Here is a 26217-nt window from a genome sequence, read left to right as displayed (position 1 = left end):
ATTTAAGTGCTAGGATACTTTAATGCTATGTTCACCAAATGTGACGCCAACTCAGACATACGCCCAAGAGACGCCTACGTGATCAACATAACCCGTGTGTTTAACCTCGTACCGGTAACGGAAACTGCTATCTGTTTCGGCGCACATTTTATCTTCCATCCATAATCCGGGTGGACGGCCATCACAGATCGACCAAGTGTTGCTAGACGCAAGTTTGTTGCATCACAAGATTTCATGCAGTGTACTTATAGATGCCCCTCTCAGTGTTTCTCGACATCTGCCACTATTTCTTCACATTCATGTTAATATAAGCATGGTAGAAATGTTTGAAATAGGTACTAAAATAAAATTTCTTATTAACACACACATTCACGCACAAACGCACACACACTCACACACGCGCGCGCACACGCGCGCACACACACGCACACACGCACACACACATGAGCTTTATTTGTACTGTAAATACATAGAGGATATTTATTTATTTCAGTGTAAGATCGTATTTTATTTCACGAGTGTCATAGAAAATAAAGTTTTTCTATGATCACGATTGAAATAAATTACGATCTTACACTGAAATAAAAAAATCTGTTTTTTTATGCTTACTTTCCGTGGTTTATAGAATTTTAATTTATTTTCTTGATAAACCCCTTTTTTGAAAAGGATGTTATTTACGCAGCTACCCTTGGAACGCCCCTCACGCAAATTTATAGCAGTCAACTTATTTATTTCCGGTTTGCCGAGAAAAAGTTCTCTGATATTCAGTCTTATAGTTTATTATTCGCTCGTTCTTTGGTGCAAAGCTTTTATGAACAGTTATCAATGAAGTTTTATAAGTGCATCTGTGGTTCTTAACATAATAAAAACTCTTTTATTCTAAACTACATGGCTACATAACCAAATTACTACGCCGCCATTTATTGAATGAAAATTTGGAAGGTCGAATGAGTTAGCAAAACAATTGCGGATGATCATTGGATATTTAACATTTTTCTTAGTTTTAGACTTTGTTTCATGATACATGAATATTCAGTCACCCTACTGTCAGAGATTAGTCTGAGTATTGTTTTCAAACAAATACCCCCCCCCCCCCCACCCCCAAAAAAACAAAAAAAACAACAACAACAAAAAAACAAAAACAAACAAACAACAACAACAAAAACAACAACAACAACAACAACAACAACAAAACAACAACAACTAATTGTAAGTTAAAACGATGTTTGATTTGTTTCAGTTTTATAGACAGTATCACTTTTTCATCAAACACCCTATTTGAAGCTGGACTGGAAAAACGAACCGATAAGTAAAATACATTCAACTGACAATTTGACAATTTGACAATATGAATTGTGTATACATAAGTACATATGTTTTTAAACCAAAAAAGACATTGAACAGCAGTCTGGGGTCAGTCGCTTTTGTATTCAATGTTTAGGAATCTGAAACACGTCGTTGATTTATTTGATATATGTTATTTGTTCATAATACATAAACATTTATTGACTTAAAGCTGCACTCTCACAGAATAATCGTTTGGACATTTTCATTTTTTTTTGTCTTTGAATGAGTCATGTATTGTGTAAATGTATGGAAACCAGTGATATAAAACTGCTGACAAAAGATCAGGAGGGCAAACCATTAAAAGCAATTACATAGTAACTCGTTCCAAAAAATCGCGCACTTCAATGAGGCGCAAATCACTAGTATAATAAGTACATTTAAAAATGCATTTTTGCCATAGTTGTACACTATCGAACATGGAATTCAAAAAATCTGCCTTTTGCTCTTTTGTGTTCGTTAACACACCTGAATTTAGTAACGATATTGTATGAATTCAGACTGGTTTATGAGAGATATATTTGTTAAATATAGTCACATTTCAAGTTTACCAAGTTTCAAAATGTTAACCAATGTGGCCCGGCCATCAGTGTATTTCTGTATTAAATGTGAATACTTGTTTTTATAAATTTCTTGCGTATATAATGTTGAAACAAAGAATTCAATTTTACAGTAACAATTTGGTGGGAATCAACGCTTGTTATATTCATGGGACGGCCCGAATGCTCAATAACATTTGACTAAAATATATTATGTTTATATGCAGGTGCTGATGGTTCCGTTACCATAAGTTCATCAGCAGCGACTGTTCCGGAGGGGTCATCACTGACATTAACATGCACGTACACTGGAATTAATCAGCTGTCTGTAATAAGATGGATAAACAATGGCAATAATTCGACACGAAAATACGAAATAACAATCCAACCAAAAGAACCATGTTCAATATTTGTGACTGGTCTCGACGAAACTCTCTTCACCTACACCTGTAACACGCTGACTATTTTAAATGTAACACGGAATTATCATAACGACAACTTTACATGTCAAGCAAATGCGAATATAAACAGTGGCAATAGTTTTGTCGTCAGTGTTGCAGGTAAGTTTTAAGTTTTTTTCGATAACGTTATATTCTTGTAAATATCAAGTGAAAAAATGTTTATCTAATCAGATAAATGGGGTAATTCAAATAGTAAGGGCGGCAGTTACAAGAACGTTAACCATGAATTTATAGTTCTTACATATTTGTGGGCCTATGACAATCGAGGATTCATCACATTTATTGATACTCCATATCATGTATAGCAGATTTGACGGTGAAAACATACATATATTTTCGTAGATCATATTTTGTCGATCTATGTGACTTAGTACAGTCGTCTATTTTTTAATATATCACTCTGCCTTCTGCACATAAGCGGAGTTACTATGATTGAAAGTAAGGACTGCGGTTTTCTTAATGCGGTTATAGCTTTCGTAAAGAAGCAGAGTTTAAATGTGTAAATAGCTATTAAATCGTATTGGCAACAATTCAGTTCACACTGATATATTAAAATATTAATGTGACAATATTCAAAATCAAATTAGGCATATACGTTTCCTTTGATATTCTTATTAATATAATATACTACCAATCAAGCAAACTCAGTACCAAAATGTATTTTTTGAACATTATGAATTATGCATATTTACCTCCAGAGCAGTCCACTTATTATGAAGGTAAAATAAGCAAGGGAATTGATATGTTAGAACAAACCCTGTTTGATTATAATATTGACTTTATTAATTTAATTCTTGCTGGAGATTTTAATGCAAGAACATCAACAATCAAGTACCAATCAAGCAAACTCAGTATCAAAATGTATTTTTTTGAACATTATGAATTAAAAAATAAACGAGGTCATCTCAGTAAAGTTTTGGACTATGTAAAAACACTTAGTTAATTATAATAATCAAAATATTAGAAAAATGTCGATTTTTAAACGAAACAACGATAAACGTTTATGTTTCGGTGCCTTTTCGTTTTTTATGTGCAAACATTAATCCATTTTATTTGCTTTTTTAACAAATTCACAAAGCCGCGACAATTTAAAGGGGCTATACACCGTATGATGAAATAGCGAAAACAAAAAGAAAATCGTCGCAAACTGACAAAAACTTGGTATCGATGTGTACAATGCATTAAAACTAACTAACTGAAGTACCTCATAGTTCATAATTAATTTTTTTCTCAGTTTTTTCGTATTTTTCCATTAAAAAAGATTACTAGGTATGTATACCTAGTAGAATTCATTCTTATGCGTGATTGGCTAGTCGATGTTATCACGTCATATTACCAAGTTAGGTATATACCAAGTTAGGTATATAGCTTAAATATTCCATAGCTTTAGGATAAACTTTTGTAGCACACTGGATACAACACTGGACTCCAATTTTGGCGACACCGGTTCGAATCCAGTCTCCGACTCGATTTTCTTTTTACATTTTGGTATTTTTTTTACTATTATGATATCAAAGAGTAAAACATTTATTAAATAATTGTCCTGAGATTCGTTACAGAAAAACAAGTTTTTTTGGTGCAAATCTGGTGTATAGTCCCTTTAACATCGCCTGACACGCATTAAATGATACTAACGCTTGATCTGTTTCACTTTCACGCCCAAATACCACAGGACTAAACATGGGCGGAGCTAGTGGGTCAAATAAGGTCGAAAATAAGATTCGGCTACAGAAAATCGTGCAAGCTTTCGCACGGTGATGATGCAAAGCTGATTCCTTCCGTCCACATTCTTTATTTACGGTTCTATCCGGCACCGATACGGAGTCTTTTTTTATCCGTCGTGTTTACATTATTATTGAATGTCGAAGTATAAATCGGAGAGACAAACTGCGTCATTATGTTTGTGATGTGAAGAATAATTTCATTTACTATCGACAAAGACACACAAAAATGAAAGCCCAACATTTTTTATTCTTCTAAACGAATGAAAATAAAACAGCGATCATGATTCTGACAGACAATACCATGCAATAGAAACCTTAATGTATACTTAAATCATCTATTTACATCCTCATAATTACGTTTATCTTTTCAAAGAAGGTATCGAAGTAGGTATTCTTTAATTTCCTGCTTTTGTATATACTCTTTGGGATAACAATGGGAAATAAAGTCAACTCAATTGTCGGTTTAGCGAAGCTCCGGATTCCATCTTTTATGAGCAGTTGTATAGAAATTTGGGTACCGGATATATTTTGTAACTCGCACCAGATTCTATCCAAGATTAGATATCCTGTTTTTTTTTTTGCTTGTTTGTTTTCAGTCGGAAAAGAAGACGAAATCAACACATATAACACTTTCATTAAGAGCTAATTACGCAAATCGTGAAGATATAAATTATATATTATATGATTATAACCTGTATGTTCGTCTTTGAATACTGAAAGAAAACTAATAAAACTGAGAGCATTAAGTCAATTTTTTGAATACTTTATTTCTGAATATGAATCACATAATTTCTTTTAACTGCTAAACTGACCTAATGCATAATGCTGAAACAATTTTAGGGTCGGTGCAAACTTTTGAGAATAGATCTGAACTGAATCGAAAAAAAACATTTTTGATCATGTCTTATGCAAAATAATAAATGTTTGTATATTAATACTTGCTGTTGTCTGCCACGACTATTATCATTTCCAATACAAATGTTTTTTGTTTGGTTTCGATAGGCGCTGGTGCAACCAGACCGTTATTTTTGGAGCATAGATGCTAAATAACTTAAGTCCTGAAAATAAACAAATTGTTAATTAGTTTTGATTAAAATTCGTTTAGTCATAAATTGGTTTAATTACGTGTATTATTTAGAAGCTCGCGCATACGCATGTGCACTGGCAGATATAAAGGAATTCACGAGGCATGGACTTTTTTATTTTGCAATACTCCCTGGGCCGTAGTCAGTAAACTTAAATGCTTCACCCCTGAGTACAATAAAGCACTTTTACTGGTTACTTCCATTTTGCATCATTTTAAGCTTCCCTTTTTATGACTGTATCCTATATCAGGAAAACGCATATAATATAATTATAGTTACCATGCATATTGATATACAACTCATGCCATATTTGAGACAAAAATGAGCAGTGAATTTAAACTAATACCTTAAACACACTTCTAAGTATCAGACTAACCAAATAATTGTTTCTGTGTTTAAAGCACCCTGATATACCTAGCATCCCCACTCCGAAACAAGTGCCTTTTAGTATATGATACATAAATGTTCTGCAAACCTAATAATTTTAGAGAAATTCTGTGCAAAAAAAATAAATACAACGTTTGTCACGAACCTTCTTTTATTTTTGAGACCGTTACCATAAACACAGGTTTTTTGGCCTACTTTAGGCTCAACCCTTTTTTTAGTCGAACATACCAGAGTATACCCTAACTTTATACACACAAAATCCTCTAGCATTTACTAGGTATAGACTCCAAAACAATAGCATGTTACGTGTCAATACCAGTAGAATGGTTAGATTCCGTTGCCGTGTTTAAACGAAAGTAAGTTCTTAAAACAAGATTAAACAATGAATTTCGATCAACTTAAAGCATAATTTTTAGGTTAAAACTGCTATGCGTTTACTTAATATGTAAAGAAAAGTGATATCTCAAAAAAAAGAAATAAAAAACACCGTTTCTGCTCGTCGCCTACGTTTTTCATGTGAAATTTCTTATTTTGTTTGATTAATTTGACACGATTGGAAAACGCCATCCCTTAAATACCAATAAATTTACAATCACTAATAAAATGGACATTCTTTAAAATAAAGATATTTTCCTATACCCAAAAAGATTATAAGTATCTTCCATGGCCGAGAGTGTAAGATAGGTTCATTCCGACCCGAGCGTAGGGTGTTTTGCGGAAACGAGGTTTACCGAGTTTCCGCAAAACACCCTGCGCGAGGGTCGGGATGAACCTATCTTACACGAGCGGCTATGGTAAATGCTTTTTCTCCCACCTCAGTTAAAAAAAAATAAGTAAAATTGTATTTTTTTGCTGGAACTCTTTTTTGATTAGTGAAAATAATTGCGTATGTATATGCGATAGCACGTGGTTGTCATGGATATACGCGCAGTGATCCAGTTAATGTTAATAGTCAAATCGGTCTTTTTAAATAGTTCTAAGGAGAATGAAGCATTATTTCTTGAATGGTGCGTGAAAACTGTTTTATGGTGACATTTGAAGCGAGAAATAATTAATTAGCGTTCTAAATATTACCATAAGACAAGATTTCCTTGATGCTACTTACGACAGTCTTCAACAAGGGAGGTAATTACAATGTGGTAAAAGGAGTTCCATTCGGGCATTTTATCTTCGCCCGTGGGCAAGATAAGAATATCTAGCATGGTTAAATTAGTGGATCTACTTATCTGAGGTGGGAGAAAACAGTAAACATCCGAAAAATTGCTGAGATGTACTCAACTTTATTGCGATTTGTATGGATAGAATCCTGGTCGGTGCCGGATAGAACCAGTAAATGAAAAATGTTTACGTTATTCGTCACCACCGTGTATCGGGGCCTATGACCTCACTGCGCTCGCTCGATTTCCAGTAGATTGCCGAAATAAACTCTTACACATATTTGTTGCTGTAGATAGGTTAGCTTCAATTAAAATGAACACATAGGATTTTATTCGTTTCCTGTTGTAAATAATGCTAAAGATTATTTTTCATATCCATCGATTTCATCATTTTTATTTGTAACATTTTTATACCAGAATATATTTATTCAGGTGAGTACACGCTAAATTATTCTGCGAAGGTTTAAGTAAAGACGTAACCATCGATGGCCGCGAAAATTTATAAAAAACACCAACAATGTTATACAAATGTTACTTCTGTTAGAACATAGGTTAGCTTCAATTAAAATGAACACATAGGATTTTATTCGTTTCCTGTTGTAAATAATGCTAAAGATTATTTTTCATATCCATCGATTTCATCATTTTTATTTGTAACATTTTTATACCAGAATATATTTATTCAGGTGAGTACACGCTAAATTATTCTGCGAAGGTTTAAGTAAAGACGTAACCATCGATGGCCGCGAAAATGTATAAAAAACACCAACAATGTTATACAAATGTTACTTCTGTTAGAACATAGGTTAGCTTCAATTAAAATGAACACATAGGATTTTATTCGTTTCCTGTTGTAAATAATGCTAAAGATTATTTTTCATATCCATCGATTTCATCATTTTTATTTGTAACATTTTTATACCAGAATATATTTATTCAGGTGAGTACACGCTAAATTATTCTGCGAAGGTTTAAGTAAAGACGTAACCATCGATGGCCGCGAAAATGTATAAAAAACACCAACAATGTTATACAAATGTTACTTCTGTTAGAACATAGGTTAGCTTAAATTAAAATGAACACATAAGATTTTATTCGTTTCCTGTTGTAAATAATGCTAAAGATTATTTTTCATATCCATCGATTTCATCGTTTTTATTTGTAACATTTTTATACCAGAATATATTTATTCAGGTGAGTACACGCTAAATTATTCTGCGAAGGTTTAAGTGAAGACGTAACCATCGATGGCCGCGAAAATGTATAAAAACAATGTTATACAAATGTTACTTCTGTTAGAACATAAGCTAATCGGATATACTTGAGCGCATTTAAGCTCGTCTGTTTTTTTAAAAAAGGAAAATGATTCGAGTTCATGTGATAACCTTAGCGTCTTCGTCTGCGTCGTTGCCGGCGTGCAAACGCCCTTAAGCCATGCCATAACTAACCTTTATAATATTCAAATGGGTTTTGGTTTTGAATGTTGAGTCACGTCCCTAAGTAAATGGTAAGAAACGAAGTGAAAACTTTATTGACCTTGTTTCACGTGTGCATATTGTGTCTAGCGACAAGTCTTATTGCTACTGAGCATGTTTCTGTAGCTTTTTGCATAAATATTGACCATCTCTCAATATATGTTCGAAATAATTACATAAACTGTTGATTACATACTACAAGAGCCATTGTGCATATGTGGAACAAGGCACATATCTCCTATTTATATAATGCTTGAGTAATGCCCTTATTCGACTAAAGTATACAGACGAGCGTTGGTATTTGGCCCGCGGCGCTCTTACATTCTTGCAATATAAGTGCTGAATATATCAGCCACGTTAAAAAGTTTAATTATAAGTGCACGCGCACCGATGAACACTAACTGCACAAGCATTGAAGCGATTTACAAATGGCATTCAAACGAAAAATACTTTTTATTTTTATTGGAATTTTTAATGGAATTGGTTAAATGAAATGCTATTTTAATGTTTTTAATATGTATGTATAAGTTGTTGAAATTGTAAGATGGACTGATTTTAGAGACATATCTAAAGATAGGATATTAAAATATAGTTCACCGGGATAACTAGAGTAAAAGCGTTTTCATTTTCTTAGCAGAAATACCTGACACATTTTGATCACAGCACAAGCTATGACCTTAGCAAGTAGGATATTCTCACGGAGATGAACTAACTGATTGCATGGTAATTGCTAGCAATTAACGTGTTTTTTTGCTCTTACCGTATGCCTCCTGAAAGGGTTTATATTTGAATGGTTGACTTCTTGGTTTATCCATGTAGTTTTTTTAGTATTACTGTATCTTTAAATTAGAATTACCTTTGAAGATTGGATTTTGAACAATGTTCAAAATATCATAAGCAATAACGCCAATTTGTAGAGTTTTATTTGATTTAATTGAATTATGTAAATAACCACCTATTTTCGCCACCATAAGGATTTTTTTTTATCAATACATGACCTTTCACTTTGTTTGGCAATACAAGATGCTGGTTTCAACAGTTTGCCTAGTAGCCTTTTTTGGACCGAAACACCAATTTGAATTGGCTGGCATTTCTGTCATTAAACCTCTTGTCTTTCATTTCTATTAATAATTATTTTGGATGCGACATTAACGTTCAACTTGAATTCATGACTAGCATAGCCTTGGTATTATCAGGAAGATGTTGCTAAAGTACGCCAAATCTACCAAATATGTCTTTCATTCTATCAGTAACATTTTGTCGTTTTGCATTCGGTAACTGTTTTACATCAAAGTGAATAATAGTCTTTGGAAATAAAACAAATCTGTTCCAGCTTTGAACGAAGGGTGTTCAGGGACCTCAGGTGGTTCTTATACTGGTCTTTATTAGAGTAGTTTTCCTCTATGCACGTTTAGCATACTGAAATAATTTTGTTTATCAAAGCAGTTAACCTAGGTAAACATTTCTTTACAATTTGATTGTCGCTTTGCCTACTTTTTGTCTTTGATTTTGATGCATAAGCCATCGGAATTCCGTTTTGTAACAAAGTGGCACCCTAACCTACTTTGCTGCTGTCACATTGCAAATTGGCAGACTTGGTCAAGTACAGAAGATCTTGTGATTATTTCCTTGACCATTTGAAAAGCTGTATCATGTTTCAAAATCGGCCTTGTTTGGAAGGCTCATTTCAACTATAACGTATGTATCTGATTTGTCTGCTTTAAGACCATCACTTGTTAATGCAAAATGTCTATGATATTAAACGTCACTACATGAGGCTTATGTTGGTTTTACTTGACTCCATGTTTCTTGACCTAATAATGACCATCAATTGTTTCATGTGTCCATACAGAACTATATATAATCAACGATGACTTGCTTTTTAAACATTCGTCAACACTTTGTTTTTAAAATTTATATTAAGACTGACCGAGCGATACTTTCTTTATAGATATGTCTTTCAATAATGGATTTGAAAGTAGTTAAAAATATGATTTATTGAACAGTTTTAGATTCCAATATGCTTATATCAATTAACATGAAAAGTTTACCTCCACTTTACATGGCACCATCATTAAGTGTTCTCATTGGGTAATGAGGTTGAAGTATTACCCTGTTTAAATATCTAAGCTCTAAGGATATTCGAACATTGTCTGAATTTGGCTTTTCTACGACAACCGTTGAATGAACACAATATCATGATGTTGCGACCTTGTTGATCATTTCTGCATCTATCAAAGTGAGTTGTTGATGTTTGCTGTTAACAGAAATGCGTCTAGGAAGAAGAACTATAGGGCGGCAATTTGGTCAATAAGTAGATCAGCCTCACCAGAAATTAAAAATATGCCATCAGATTCTGCAGAGTACTCTTCAAGTATGTTTGACTGAGTTAGACATTTCTTACTTGCATCTACTGTTTACAGCTTGACTTAACCTTCATCTTGGCATGCCAATACATCCAGTATGACTGAATACCTTGTTTTTACACTGAACAATGATAAGCCCTACTCGAATTTTCAATTCTGCCATGAAAGCAAAAATACACTTCCAACATTAATTTGACCACCATCATAGTCAAACAAGCCATTTGTTTTAAGTGGACGATACAGCCTCACCTTATAATACAAATGCTTTGGAATTAATTCTACTTTGCCACCATTATCTAACTTAAGTACAATTGGGAATGGCTGTGGAGCAAACCTTGGTTTTCGTTAATTACATTTGCCCTTATATGGTAAAACAGTTTCACATCATTGGCAGTGATCATGTTCTTATTTTTATTGTTGTACTTTTAAAGGCATTTCCAACTCGATAACGTACAATGCAGAACACATTTTACAACAAAGTTTGGTTTCGTGTATGAGGAACAACAGCTGTTATGTGTTTATACTGAGTGTACATATATATCATTACATTTGCAGTTATAGACACATACCAGAGTATACCGCTTATTTTTATGCCTTTTTTCTCAATAAATTAATCAACCGTATAATTACAACGGTACAAATTTTGCATCAACAGTTTTGAATTAAACTTTTTTTTTTGCAAAGACATAAGGTAATATGTGGAATATAATAAGTATACAAGAACCCATTTGCCTTTACCATTCAGTCATTCATTTAAACAATGACAATGTAGACGAAACATGTAAACTTTAGAATAATTAAAACCCTTAACACATTGGATCATTTCATTACTTTAATACCAGTTTTCTTATCTCGATAGACAACCGTGATTGGTAAAACAGTTAATTTTAACGCGTGCATGCGTGCGTGCAGGTGTGTGTATGTATTTTAATTATCCAGAAAAGTCGAAATCCCTTTTCATTTGCAAAAATGGCAATAAGAGTCGCGCAATGTCTCAACAGGAACAGTTGAAGCAATTGTTTGTGTTTCAGACATACATGAGGACCACTGTTACTTATAACTGGCAAATATAAATCTCATAATCATAAGGACGCTCGGTCACAATTTCCGTATTAATGAGTGTTTCATTCCGTATCCCTAGTAAAAAATCTTCATCCGCAGAACTAGATTATTATCTATTATCTCTATTATAGTAGGAAACTTTAGCTCCTTAGACAAGAAACCAAAATTAATTTTGTTATCATCTCACGACATCTGTCAACATTTTGATTATATGCTTTTCTGATATGGTACTCTTGCACAAAGATTCGTCTGAAATTCGCCTGAAATGTTATATAAACAGTTAAAAATTTTGAGTGATAGAAATGGATGACGTCGAAATATGAACGGAACAACCATGCGTTTTTTTAACATAAGCAAAATGCTGTGCTTGACATGCAACCATGATTAAAAGGTTAACAATAAATTGAATTATAAGTGTATTTCTTTTTTGAAATTGGTTCAAAGCATGAATGGAAATTTGTACCCATTGATAATAACATTTGTTATTCATTGGTACCAATGCTTCCTACGTTTAGAACGTTTAGAATAATTTATTCATGGCATTGCCGAAAATTTACTATATATATATTTATGCGTACACACATTCACGTTTAACGAAACATCGCGCTTCACAGATAAATAAAGTTATTATCTTTAATTTTAGTGCCAATATCAACAGTAGTCTTGACATCACCGACAGATTCAAATGCCACTGTCAACGCGGGCTCATCGATAAATTTCACGTGTCGTACATCTGGGGGTCTTCCACAACCAATAGTGGAGTGGTATAAGACGTCTAATAGCAGCTGCACCAGGAATGGCTTCAAGATAATGAATTCCATACCCAGTTCACCGTCTGAAATCAATGGTCTTATACAGGTGGAAAGTTCACTGTTATTCACAGCATCCAGTTTGGACAATAATCTCTGGATTTGCTGCGCGGCAAGTAATATCAACTCTCAGTGGAAACTGTCAGGAACGAAGCTTCTAGACGTAAGATGTAAGCTTTTTATTGAATAATCAACTATAGAAAAAATATGAATATAATTTTTTTAAGTCATGTCCTGGTCGTTATTTATTTTTCGACGAATTACGCATATTATGGTATGGTACCAATTTGCACAACCGACCGGTCAAATGTAACCTCACATCGATATTTGACATGTTGTCATCTTCATAAACTTAGTTAAGGCGGAATCTAAGTTCCGTATTGATGTTGCTTTTACTTTGAGCGGATGACGATGACAAGTTGTACACAGTCTGAGTGACTGACAGAAACATACTTTAAACACATATTACATAATACATATGCGTTGATGATCGTTTTCCCTTGATATTCAGCGGTTAATGTATGGAACATGAACAAAGATGTATATAAAACTATTTAAAAATAATTCAAAGAAACTATTTGGGATATGTGAGCATCATCTTATTCAAAAATGCCATATTTGCCTTGTCACCCCTCTTGACGTTTAACTTTCAAACAACTTCAAATTGCTCTCTCCGTTCAAAGATACTTTCATTTGGGAGCCAAATCTCATTCTGTTTTATTTTGATATGTTCACTCATTTCGTTTATAAACGCAACTATTTACAAAACGATATAAGAATAAGAGATGAAAAAGAAATGATCTGTAAAGACTGTGGTCGTTTTTTTGTTATTTTTATACAATTATTCGATCATTTGCAGTGCACTTATAGCATTAAAATATATCTTCAAAATTTCAACATATATGACAAGATAACCAAAATCGAAAATTTAGCTTTCATCAAGATCTTGTTTGTATTCCCATTTAAATCTAATTAAAGTGTAATTTACATTTTATCGATAGTTCGCCCATTTTTATAAGGTAACTGTATGTATCGTCTGATTAGACTTTTTTTCTAAACGAGATACTTGCAAGTTATTTCAGTTCTTTTTAAGTTTTCGTAATCTAAATAGGGAAACAACGGGTATAAACATTTTTCCTCGGGGTGCTGTGATGCAGAGGTATTTCTAGATCGCCCTAAGTAGCTCACATAAATTATTCAAATTCAGGTAAACTCAAGTATAATCATGCTATCTAGGTATACCTATGTTGTGTTTCGGTTCTGATAACACTTTTTCTTTTTCTAACACAATTCTAAAACAAATAAACACTATAATGAGGAAAAACATTTCGTTTTTAAATGCACTGAACATAACCTACGACTGAAAATTGTTCAAAGCAAAAGTCAGTCTATTTTCAAAAGTGTTCTATTCAATATGAGATAACTTACAACTTGCTATTATATTGAAGATCCTCCACCTTATCCGCCAGTGATTGACGACTTCAACACAATAACAGATTACCAGATGATAGAGAATAGCACCGAACGCCTTACATGTAGAAGTACTGGCGGTAATCCTCTTGCCAGCCTTGCGTGGAGTTGTTACAATGGCATCGAGTCAAACCCTAACGTTAGCGGCGGTTCAATCAGTCGTTCTGTACAGTTCACAGCGCGGCGTAACCAAGACAACACGTGCACGTGTACTGCCACGCATGAGGCGGGACCGTTGCAACAGGCTACAATGGACGTCAATATTATGTGTAAGTATACCTGAATGGCGTGACTGTAGAGTTACTGATGTCTTAAATTTACTTTTGCGCTGGACAAGCTACCTTAATGCGAATGTCGTTGTTTTCTGAACAATTATTAGTCCGTGTCAAAATGTCAGTTAACCAAAAATGAAACACGTCAATGGCATACCATGATATTATTGTGGCGCTAACAAAGTCAAAAGCCCTGACGTTTTCAACTGTTTACAGCCTAGTAATGGTTATCCTTACTGACGTAACAGAAAATATATATGCATAGCACATAAAGGTACAACTCAACTTGCGTCCACTATACTCGATAGTAGCATTGCTTTGTCTCTGATTATACTGGTTTATACATTTGTATATTTAAACTATTCTCTCCTTCCTATGCAATCGTATATCAAACACATATTTTATTGGCCTTCCTTGGTTTGTTTATGACGCTTAGGTATGTTTTTGAAAATATCTATCAATCGAAATATTACTCAGAAAAAGAGCGTGGTAAATCAGAAAACAGCTTTACACATTATTTATCAATAAACATATCTTGCCCTTTCTCTAAGATTTAAAAGTGCAGATATTATTTGTACAATGTTGCTTAAATTATCTTAGTACATTTTAATAGTGTTGTATGTACTCAATGCGGTATATGGATATTTGAATATGGATTATAAATCCTTAAATAAAATGCCTTTCAGACCAAAACAAACAAACGGGTTTCAATGTCAGCTGGACCTTCTAAGAGAATAATAAGTTATCCTATCCACAAAATCATTATATTTACAACCTATTCAATTTTAAATTGGTGTTACAGTATGAAGTAGTCAAAACTATATTTCTTCACAGATCCCCCTTCAAAACCGGAATTCAAAGTGGACGGTACACCAGTTGGCGTCGCGATTAGCATAATTAAAGACAGTGATCAGACGGTGACGTGTCACAGTTTTGGAAAACCTAATCCATCTACAAACGATTTCACATGGACAAAAGGAAGTGTCATTGTTAGTTCCAACTCGGTTTTAAGCTGGACCGGCGGAATCCGAATTCAGGATGGAGGCAGTTACAAATGTACCGTTACAACAACGATGACACCATCGAATACCAGCAAAACTCCAGTTACAACAGAGGTATCTTCTGACGTCACCATGAATGTACTATGTAAGTTTCTGTACAGAAATATATGGGATTTTCAGTAATTGGTGTCACTTTTTGTGGTGGCATTGACGTCAGCTATTTATATGAGGCTTGTCAGATACAATACACAAATTTAAAGCAAGGCTGATATCTCTGGCCTTAATAGGGCGAGTAATGTCTCTTAAAAACAACGACCGCAGCGCTCGTGTTATAGTTGTATGAATGGTTTTGCAGAGAACATTCAAGTTTTTTAACAGCTTTATTGTAATTGGGAAGTTAATATGAAATTACATAGATATTAGAGGATTTTAGCTAGAAATAAAATATTTCTTCAAATATTATCAGAACACGCCCTGCTTATGCAGATTGTAGCCACATTAAATAGATATCAGAAGCACTTGAATATTATGTTGGAAATTCACTCTTACTTCTTTTAAAAACCAATAATTATAATAAATAAATGAGCGCGTGCAAATGTGTTTAATGTCACCGGTTTGAAAATTTACCATAAGACGGAAACGTCAAATATTTGAAGAACATAGTAATTTACCGTTCTATTTGTACAAAATATACAATTTCTGAAAACAGGCTTCTTTGGATTTCGTAATTTTGTGCGATCAAAGATTGAACAATCCAGAAGCAGGACGGGAAAAAAATAATAATCTGAAACCTTTACATGAAGGTTTAAGATATAGTTTAATGATGAAATATAATTTTATGTAGGGTGATGTCGTAGGGTATCACCCAGAAAAACGTGTGAATTATTCATAAACACGATACACATCAAACACAATGTTAACTTTAAATTGACATTAAGTTTGTTTTGCGGGGAACTGTTTATCTTCAGAATGGTTTGAATTTTTCGTGGTATATTGCACATTTTTTGTTTGAGCGGTCAATAGGGTAAATGTTAAGGTCATGGTGAAAAGTCTAAGAAAACATCGTTCATATAATAATTTGACAACAGCACGACCAAGGACTATGAAAAACCAGTGCTAGGTTTCCCTTGACTAGTGTTTGATTCTTATTTTTTTCAGTTGATCAAATGTCAAGGGCACAGTCAACATTTTTTTTTGAAACTGCTGTTCTAAGTTAGCAATATTTCTCTTCGCTTTCATCAACGCTTTGTGCAACCATTAATACTCGAGGCATTTTTTCTTAAAACACATTAATTCATCTTTCTAATGCTAATTGGGGAATTATGGTTGACACATATTTCTTGTCTTCATTTATTTGTTCATACTAAATTGGCTTATTTTTAAGGCATTAATGGCAACTATTGATGTAAACATGGTAATGAATAAGATTTTTCTTACCAGGTTTTAAGATAAAACCTTAAAATTATTTAACTTAAAGTATGATTAAATTTGGCATAAAATGTGTTTTGTTTCCTTACAATCTTCGCATGTATGACGCAAATAGTACCGTTCTTTGTTTAATTAAATGCATACTGATCAAATGAGATTATTTAGCAGCCAATCAGCATTCAATGGCAATTTTTTTGCTTGAAATTTTCAAACCATCAGAATAAAGCGGTTATTTTATAAACGTGAAACATGTGTATAAAGTTTTGTTTTTGTTTTGTACTAGTATTTAATAAAAAAAGAGTATGTTTTACTTTATTCTTTTTTGTTCTCAAGTAAACCGAGCTTTCGGTAAGGAATATTGGTTAGACGTTGTCCGTTTGTACGTCATTTCGTCCGTCCGACCTTCCGTTCATTTGTTTTTCATTTTTATCGTGTTACTGATGTGTAAGATGATGTTCAGACTTGGTCAGAATGTCCCCGTCCTAAATTCTCAACTGCATGTAAATGTTGTTCACATGGGGTCAAATATTATTTCACAAGTTCAAATCTTTGGAACACTGGATCCTTAAAGGCCTAGTTTAAGGAATGTTTGGCATTAAAATCCCTCGCTTTTTGCACTGATGTCTCAGTAGGGGCCAATTTCCTGTTTATTTGTTTATTGACTCAGGGCCATTAAGTTTGAAACTGTATCACATGAGGTCAAGAAAGAGATCGCTATGTCAAATCTTAAATACACCTTCTAGAAACACTATAGAAGCTATATTTCTGCAATATTTTTGGGCCAATCGGCCTTGATGAAATATTTTAGTTGTTTGAAGCTGGGTAAATGTGAGTTTAAAATCATGTTGACTAGTTCAAATCTAAAAGCTACACAATAAATGACATTCTTGCTATATTCTTGCAATATGTCTGGTTCAGTCTGCCCTTGATGAAATGTTTTATTGGTTCGGAACTTGTCAAGATCTAGGTTACTATGGGAAATTTAAATGCTACATTATATACGATATTCTTTCATTTCAAACAGTTGCAAACCAATTAATATATCATATCAAACGTTTATAAGAGTCCATCACTAAGCCGTATTGCAGCCGTAATGTTTCATTTCTCCACTTATACTATCGCATGTTCATTTATGTATACTGCATGCCTTGTAGACGCCCCGTCCACACCAGAAATACGAATGAACACTTTGAGTGGGGACGTGATAACGGACCAGATCACGGTTGTGATTAACAGGCAGTTTGAGTTGGCGTGCAAGGCGGCAGCACATCCAGCCGCAAATTACAGTTGGACAGGCGGCTCCAGAACAGATCACTCACATATTCTACAGGATACCATTACAACAAAGACAAACACGTCAAGGACATGTACAGCCCATAATGTGCTGAAACCGTCCGTCGGAATTGAGCAGACCCCATCCTCGTCAGCTTCTATAGCCGTGTATATAAATTGTAAGTTCAATTGATCTGAAATCATTTTATTGAAAATTACTGCTCTGCAAGTAGTATGTACATGTGCTTATGCAAACACAGTGTATTTTCATGAAATAAATTGTATAAATTCAGATCCACCCGAGTCTCTCACTGTGCGGCACACAACAGAAAATGGTAACATGGTTTTATCCAAATATAACATCATGGAAAGCGCAAACTTGAAGCTATTTTGCAATAGTGAAAGCAACCCATCATCATCATTTTCCTGGACAGGATCAAACATATTGCAGACTGGAAGTGTTCTTCACCGCAGTAATATAAGCAGATCGGAGAAGGGTCATTTGTCGTGTACGGCTAGAAATACAATGACGCATATGGACCAGCTTGTAGAAGGATTGTCGTCTGCAAATATAACTCTCAACATTCTCTGTATGTATAATCAGTATTTCTGTTTGCCTGTGAGTCGACAGTTCTTCTAGTTCTCAGAGTAAACAGCATGTCTTTTCTTTAGTAGGGCATGGTACATTCGATTTTCAATTAATATTAAATCGCAAATAAATAATCATACACAATGAGATTATTCAGTGCAATAACGTGATGACGATAAATGTAATGTTATATATCATTTAGATTATCGAACACGAGAGCTTATTTGCTTTTCATCGTTCATCTGAGTGCACTAGCATATATAAGAACAATCTACATTTTCATTCCTACACAATGAATACATTGAGAACAACACATTGTATAAATATAATTAATACAAAGTAAGCGATGACTTTTTTCATTTATGAGTGAAATTTATCTATCTCGAAATATAATCTGGATATTATTAAACAAAGGAATCAAACTTTATTTCAGATTATAAATATGTTTGGTACACTGTAATTTGTTGTAATACCGATGACGCGTTTTCTCCAAACTCCCAATGTGAAGTGTTTATTTCCCGAGATGTTCCACTTTAATCTAAAATGGTTATTTTCAGTAAATCGTCACTCTCGTGATTCGCCCAAACAAAAGCGATGACGAATATTAAACAACCCAATATTTGTTTCAACAGGTTCACCTTGTGGTGTTTGTTTTCTACATTAAAAATTTGGGACAATATGTACTGTTATTTTTCAAGTAAATGATAGGATTAAACTCTTTTCTTTTTAAACTACAGATCTATACAAAAACTGAGAATATCGGGTCATGATAAGGTGTCATTATATTGGTGTTTTTTTTACAATAACACAATAGAAACAACAGGGTCAACCTAAGTATCCTACACTTGTACATGTATTAGCAGACGAACGGTACTACTTGGTTTTATACACTTTTATAAAATCTTATAAAAAAACAATTTATAAATAAACAAACAAACATTACATATTTTAAATAAATTGCAATAAATGAATAAAAAAACCCAAGCCATTTCAACTATTTAATCATCAATCAATCAATTAATTAATCAATAAAGGAATCAATTAATCAATCAATCAAACAATCAATCAATCAATCAATCAATCAATCAATCAGTTAAGGAACCAATCAGTCATTCGTTTTACAGATTAATTTTGTATGAGCCGGAGGGCTTCTACAATAAAATATGAACTTGAACTTTGAATTAAATTATTCTATTTAAGCATTGAACATTGAATAATAATAACTTTGAATGTTCATACATATTGAATATTATATGTTTGTACTACAGGACATTTGTTTTTGACACAAGTTTGCATTGACGTAAATGTAACGCCATTCTAAACAAGTGATATATGTTGCATTAGGTTATCAGTACACATGATATTTGTATTAAAGCAGGTCATTGCCGTCAAATTAACACACCTTTCGCGATCCTGCGATGAATGTTTACCATTGAAATTACTATAATTTTCCAATTAAACTGTATCTTTGGACTGTCATTGAGGCTACACAAACCGAGCTTATGATGGTTTTTGATTGCGGTAAAATTAATATCACGTTGATGAAACAAGTACCGATAATGATGCTGACATCTCTGCTGTTCAAACAGCTTTTTTATATTAAGTTTAAAGTGACACTTTTATTCTAAATCAATACATACACTTACTTAACAAACCTAATTTTTGAGTGATAAACCTTTAACTACTAACTAAATAATGCATTTATGGAAACATATTATTTTCTGCTAACAAGATTGTAACCATGTTATTTCATAGCTGAAAACGCAAAAATATTAAATGATTGGTGGATGCTAAAATATTTACAGTGATTTTTATCGTTGCATACGTTAGAATACTGTGTTTTCTGCACCTTTCTTTCAAATTAAACGCGGTATCCTTCATAAGAACCTTTGTTATTGACGTTTATTTATCATTTTTGATATAGTTAAACAATTGTATTAATTGTGCTAAATCTAATTTGGGAGTAAGAGTGCATCTTTAACTTTAAAATGTTTTTGTCAGCCTCGCAGTTGCATTATACCAAAAAGGTTTTGCAAATATTAAGTGAATATAAACAGTCACTATTTATATAAACCGATGAACCTTATTCCTTAAACATATAATCGTTAAGTAATAATGTCAGGTTTATACACTAGATTCGCCACGGTTGCATCAACTGTCCCGGCTTAACGCCCTGGAAGGTGAAAACATAACTCTGAAATGTGAATACGAGCCAGGTAACCCTACAGAAACAACAGTCTTAATTGCTCGGTTACACGACCGAATTACCTGGACCGATGGAACACATTTCATTCCATCGCTGAAGAGAACCGATGCCGGTATGTACAATTGCACAGTTCGTAACATCATGCAGCCAACGGGACAACTGAATGAAATCGTTGGAGAGGATACAGGAATTTTTCAGGTTAACGTATGGTGTAAGTGTTTATATTATGAGCTAACACTAGAACGTGATTGAGGTACGATGCTGTGGAATGAAACAAAGTATCATTCGTCGTAGTCCGTCTGATATCACATACCTTAAAACAAATAACGGCTCAAAACAGCCAAACATCTTTATCTTAAAAGTGTTAAGTTATATTAAATATATTAATTGCACTTGTGACACGCAACCTTGCTCCGAGTGATAATACATTTTGGAAATGCAAATTAAGGAATGTATAATTACAAATGTCACGAATACAAACATTTTTTTTTAAGTTTCTGTATAGTACATGTATTATTGTAAATAGTCTACCTTACTATAATTTGAGAAACAGAATGATACAACCAGTAATATCTTGCTTTTAAATTACATACCGAATGACAAGCAAGAATAACGAAGACATATTGTTTGTGCCATTTTGAAAAACGTTCACATGCATATGTGTTTGTGTTCTGCAGACAAAACTTCTGTGTCCAAGTTTGGTTTAACCAGTCATCCCGACGCGAATAATGTTACTGTTGATGAAAACGCAACTCTTAACTTCTTCTGTGAAGTTGACAGTAACCCAAACTCCACCATTGTATTTGGAAGATCGGACAGGCTACTGAACAACACTACTCTAAAAAAGAACGACGGGTTTCTTCATTTGGCATTTGATGTTCAACAAGCTGGCTGTCTTGATACAGCAAGCTACTATTGTTTTGGGTATAACAACTACACAGAGATTGAGACGGCACCAAGGAAACAAATGGACGTGTATGTTCGATGTAAGAAACCAATACTTTACATGAAATGTCTATTATGATTATCATTGAAACAATAATAAGACACATAAAATAGACCACACGTTAAAAGTATGTCTTTGTAGGATTTAAGTATGTCTGAACTTATAAAGTATTTATCCAAAAAGTTTGATTTTTGTCTACGAACATGGCCGAAGGTGTTTTTTTATTTAAGGCACATCAATAATGTTTGTTTTCCAAGGTTCACCAAGAGCATCAGGAGGTCAATGGGAAAGCAACATTACAGGGGCTGCTGGTGGCAATGCAACGTTTTCCTTTGATGTAGTGGCATATCCTGTTCCAAATAAAGACGGATATGTATGGCACAAATGGAATGGGACAACGTATTCTCAACTTTACAACAGTGACAAATATACCGTCAACAATGCCGGTGTTTCTACAACATTCACCATCAATGCTATTGAGCAAGAAGATTTTTCAACCTATCTGCTAACGGTGTCCAATGGAATAATTCCAGACTTCAACAAATTATTCAACTTAAGATCTCAAGGTAGTTCAACTATGTTTAAATGAATGATAACTTAAAATAAAAATCATCCTCAAGCCAGTTCTTACCACATTCTTAGAAAGAGTTAAAGCTTTAGCTGAAAGAAAATCGTATTACTTCCTTCCTGTTATCTACATCTTTTCGTCGACTAGGCGTTACTTATACAAATATCTGAAATAGATGCAATATTTAACGTGCAACATTTTATACATCCTATGAAATATTGAGAGCCTTATAAAGCTTAATGATATATTGTGTAAAAAACAAAATTATTTTATTTTTTTCTAAAACAATGGTAAAAACTGCCATGTAGATACGCTTACTGTACATAAGCCCGATGTTTATTATATGATTCACAGACGTTATGAGTGCAAACACTGTTTAAACCGTGTTGTCAGGGACAACGTTCAATAACTAGCATGGGTATCAGTGTGATCCCCTTGCTAGAAAACGCATGGTAAGCTTTAGTCTTTAAATCTTTTGTCGAATAATCGGAGGAACTTCGCACTGAAAAATCTTACGGATAATCAGGTTATTAGCACAGAAAGGAAAATATAACTGTATACAATGTACATCTCTAAAAAACTAAATAACACATCATTTATCATATTCCACTTCTAAGATCTATACTTAAACAGAAGATTTTATCTGATTCTAAGTTATTATCTTATTCCACAATTTGTTACTTATTTATTTATGGGGGTATAAAGCCGGACAATAGAGCTTAGTTTCCCAGTACTCTGGATCGAAACCCACTTGGCATTGCGCCAACTAGAGTGATTTAGCATACACGTATGGCGGTAAATATAAAAAATAAAAAGTATATCTGAATAACGATCACTATTTTAAGCAATATCATAAAGTCTAACAATATCATTTGGGAGGTCTAAAAAGTGGGTGGTGTACTTTATATTGACGATGATTCCGGAATTTGGTATCACAGTAGTTGCAATGCACTAATTCTTGATCAATATTGTTTGAATCTCCGGTTAATTTCATTAAGATACAAAATGAAGTTGCCAAATGTTTATGTTTTTTGCCGTTTTGCTTCGGATTTTCCACATCGTGCAGTTTCTGGCTGCCATTTTGTTATTGATTGGTTGAGCAAATGTTGATTTAAATTAAAGGAAGCAACTATAGTACAATTAATCAACGAATATATTAATTGGTAGAATAAGGCATAAGGTGTGCTAATTGTAATAATACCACCCGGTTTAGATAAAAAAGTTTTGACTCGAACACTTGTCAAAAGGTTATTATCTTCATGGGAAAGTACCAGTATAAAAAATACAGGTATTCACAACGGACCGAACACGGTTATTTCGCGCCTTTTTTATCATAGGAGGCAATAATGCTCCTCACTTTTTTTGAATTCATGAAATTGTTGAAAAAAAAATCGGATCATGAGCACGATACCCATACGTCGATACTGTCTACTACATTGCATATCTAACCATTACTATCTTAAATATCCTAATTATAGTAATTCATGGCAATTTCAACCTTAAATGTATAAAGAACATGACATTTTGAAAACAATGATAAAAGATATATTAAATGAGGTACGTGTGCAAGTACATACATTTATTAATCGAAATTCAAATAAAGCAACATTGACCTTGAATAATCTAGAACAAAATCACATATCCTTTTGTTGAGATGTTTGGTGCACATAAAGCATAACTCAGACATGAACATATTTTGAGTTAATTTCATTTGGTTTTTTTACACCTCGCAGGCAAATGGGATTGATAAAATCAAAATGTCCACTTTACCCCTTAAAAATGTGCTCTTTTATGAGTTAAGCAATCGGCTTCCGCGAGTAGTTATATAATTGTCTGAATCTTAGTAAAACACAAGTGTTTGTAGTTTATTCTAACTGTATTCGATATATGTCGAGAAACCACAATTGCATACCTGACGGAACTAGAATTTACTCATTCAAGTCATACAGCCCCGTAGAAATAATGAGTTTATTTTACAGATGTCCCTCAGTGTCCAACCGATGTAACAATTAGTGCAACGACATCGTCTTCAGCTATAGTGGAGTGGAACAGTCAATTCAATGGTGGACTTCAGCAAACATTTGTTATTTTGTACAAAGCGATTGAAAGTTCAGATTACTTGGTTCTTACAGAAGATGAGATCGAGAGACAGAAGACACATTACGAAGTAACAATAACGGGATTAAAAGACGGATCGACTTATGATGTCATTATGTTCTCAAGAAACGAAAAAGGAAATTGTAAACAAAATAATTCACTCCAATTCGACACAGAACTTCTTGTTGGTACGTATATAACTAATCAATACCAATCATCTCAATGAACATGTTGAATAATAAATTGCAGCGACCAAAGGTGAAGGTAGAAGTTAAGTACATTATATTTTATCATTTACCTCAACTTGTTATAACCAATGAGGTCAATGGTTCGATTGAGTTACAAATTAGTCAAATGAAACATCTGTTTGCAGATGACCCGCCGCTATCAAATACAGCATTGATCGGAGGTTTGGCTGGTGGTATTTCTGCAGTTTGCGTTGCATTCTTCGTCGTCGTTGTTGTTCTCTTCTTACGGAAAAGAATGTCTTGTACGTACAACCATGTATTAAAATTATATTTAAATTATTTGAAGTCACAAATCACAGCAAAAATGTTCATCTCAACCTTTTCAACCATTGCATCGGCTACTTCGGACAGACGAAGTCGCGTCTGTCAAACGTTAATACTGCAATAAAATAGAAAGAAACAATCATAACAGTCAAAAACTAGCGATAACCTGACATTGATAATAAACACCACCACACAACACACAACAAATATCTATATAAGATATATGCTTGTCCTCGATACCGGAGTGACCGTTAATTTAATAAGAAATTTAATCTGTTAAACGTCCCTTCTTACATCTAAAAATATTCAAAGCAACTACAAAATCAAGAATCACAAACAAGGCAGCGTTACCACAATAAAAACAACTTTAGTTATTATCATTTTAATACTATTTAAATTACTTTTACAACTCTGCTTTATTTTTTGATTTACGACTTAATCTCATATGTCATACGTCTTAAGTTGCCATTTATTACAAAATATGAAACGCGTTTAGGAAAAATTATTAAACGAGACATTGATGAACTTCATTCACCTTTCGTAACAATTATTTTTCTTATTTAATGCCCAACAATCTAAGATTATTTTTTCACACGGCACTTCGTCCCCAAAAATGATGTTTTTTTCATTCTTGGTAAGGAGTTTGATATTAAAATGATAGTATACAATTATGTTAAGGCTAAGTTGAATTACACTAGTGGAATATACGTAAATATGGTATGGTTGTATTACACGAAATATATATATATGTGATAAATTTATGTACAAAAAAGCTTGTCATTTTATCAACCGTTGGTGATTCTTATAAATTTTGATGCATGGTAACCAATTTAACTTTCAAATTCGACAATTATCATTGATTATTATTATATTTTTTTCTAATTAAAATGATCGTATTTGTTCTAGTTCACTTTCTTATCATGTGATCTTTGTTTAGAATTTATGTATATGTGTTTATATTATATACCAGCCACGATACACAGTAGAGTTATTTGCACCTATACTAATTTGATGAGTATGATACTTGGCCATCATAATAACTAGTATGTCACCCGATGTCCCTGTAAATGGTAACAATATCTACTCATTTTCTAACAACTAGAAGGCGTTTTGTCAATTGCCAGTCGAAATAAAACAACGAAAGAAAGGCGAATCACAAAAGACATCATCTTGAAATGCGTCTGACAAAAGCTGAGTGAATAGAATTCATAAAAAACAGCAGAATAAATACACATTCAGTATATTTTTTTTAAAGAAATTAAAGTTTGCTGTGTTATTTAATTAAAAAAATACAGTTGAATTCTATCTCTTGCTTCAAATGTATTATTCAAGAAAGAAACAGAAAAAAATATACAGTCAGGCAGTTCTTTAAATCTGTTTTAATATCAGTCTTTAAGCGAAAATCACGTCTAAAATGCCTTTTGAAAAAAAGAATTTGGGTTGGGTC

The 26217-nt window shown here is 33.4% G+C and overlaps 1 protein-coding gene across 1 annotated transcript in view; it reads left to right on the top strand.

The window, feature by feature from the left end:
- LOC128235210 (hemicentin-1-like) overlaps positions 1–26217 on the top strand; it is a 42340-nt gene that overhangs the window by 4703 nt on the left and 11420 nt on the right. Inside the window, exons 2-12 of the mRNA XM_052949978.1 lie at positions 2111–2443; positions 12244–12579; positions 13858–14148; positions 14986–15297; positions 17735–18031; positions 18146–18442; positions 20577–20858; positions 21325–21633; positions 21851–22159; positions 24141–24446; positions 24632–24748. Of these exons, the coding sequence (XP_052805938.1) occupies positions 2111–2443; positions 12244–12579; positions 13858–14148; positions 14986–15297; positions 17735–18031; positions 18146–18442; positions 20577–20858; positions 21325–21633; positions 21851–22159; positions 24141–24446; positions 24632–24748 (3189 nt within the window). The remainder of the gene's footprint in view (positions 1–2110; positions 2444–12243; positions 12580–13857; positions 14149–14985; positions 15298–17734; positions 18032–18145; positions 18443–20576; positions 20859–21324; positions 21634–21850; positions 22160–24140; positions 24447–24631; positions 24749–26217) is intronic.

Source organism: Mya arenaria, chromosome 5, assembly GCF_026914265.1.
Source record: "Mya arenaria isolate MELC-2E11 chromosome 5, ASM2691426v1".
In the NCBI taxonomy this organism is placed as follows: Eukaryota; Metazoa; Mollusca; class Bivalvia; order Myida; family Myidae; genus Mya; species Mya arenaria.
Note: the sequence above shows the minus strand (reverse complement) of the source record. Positions and strands in the feature narration are given on the sequence as shown.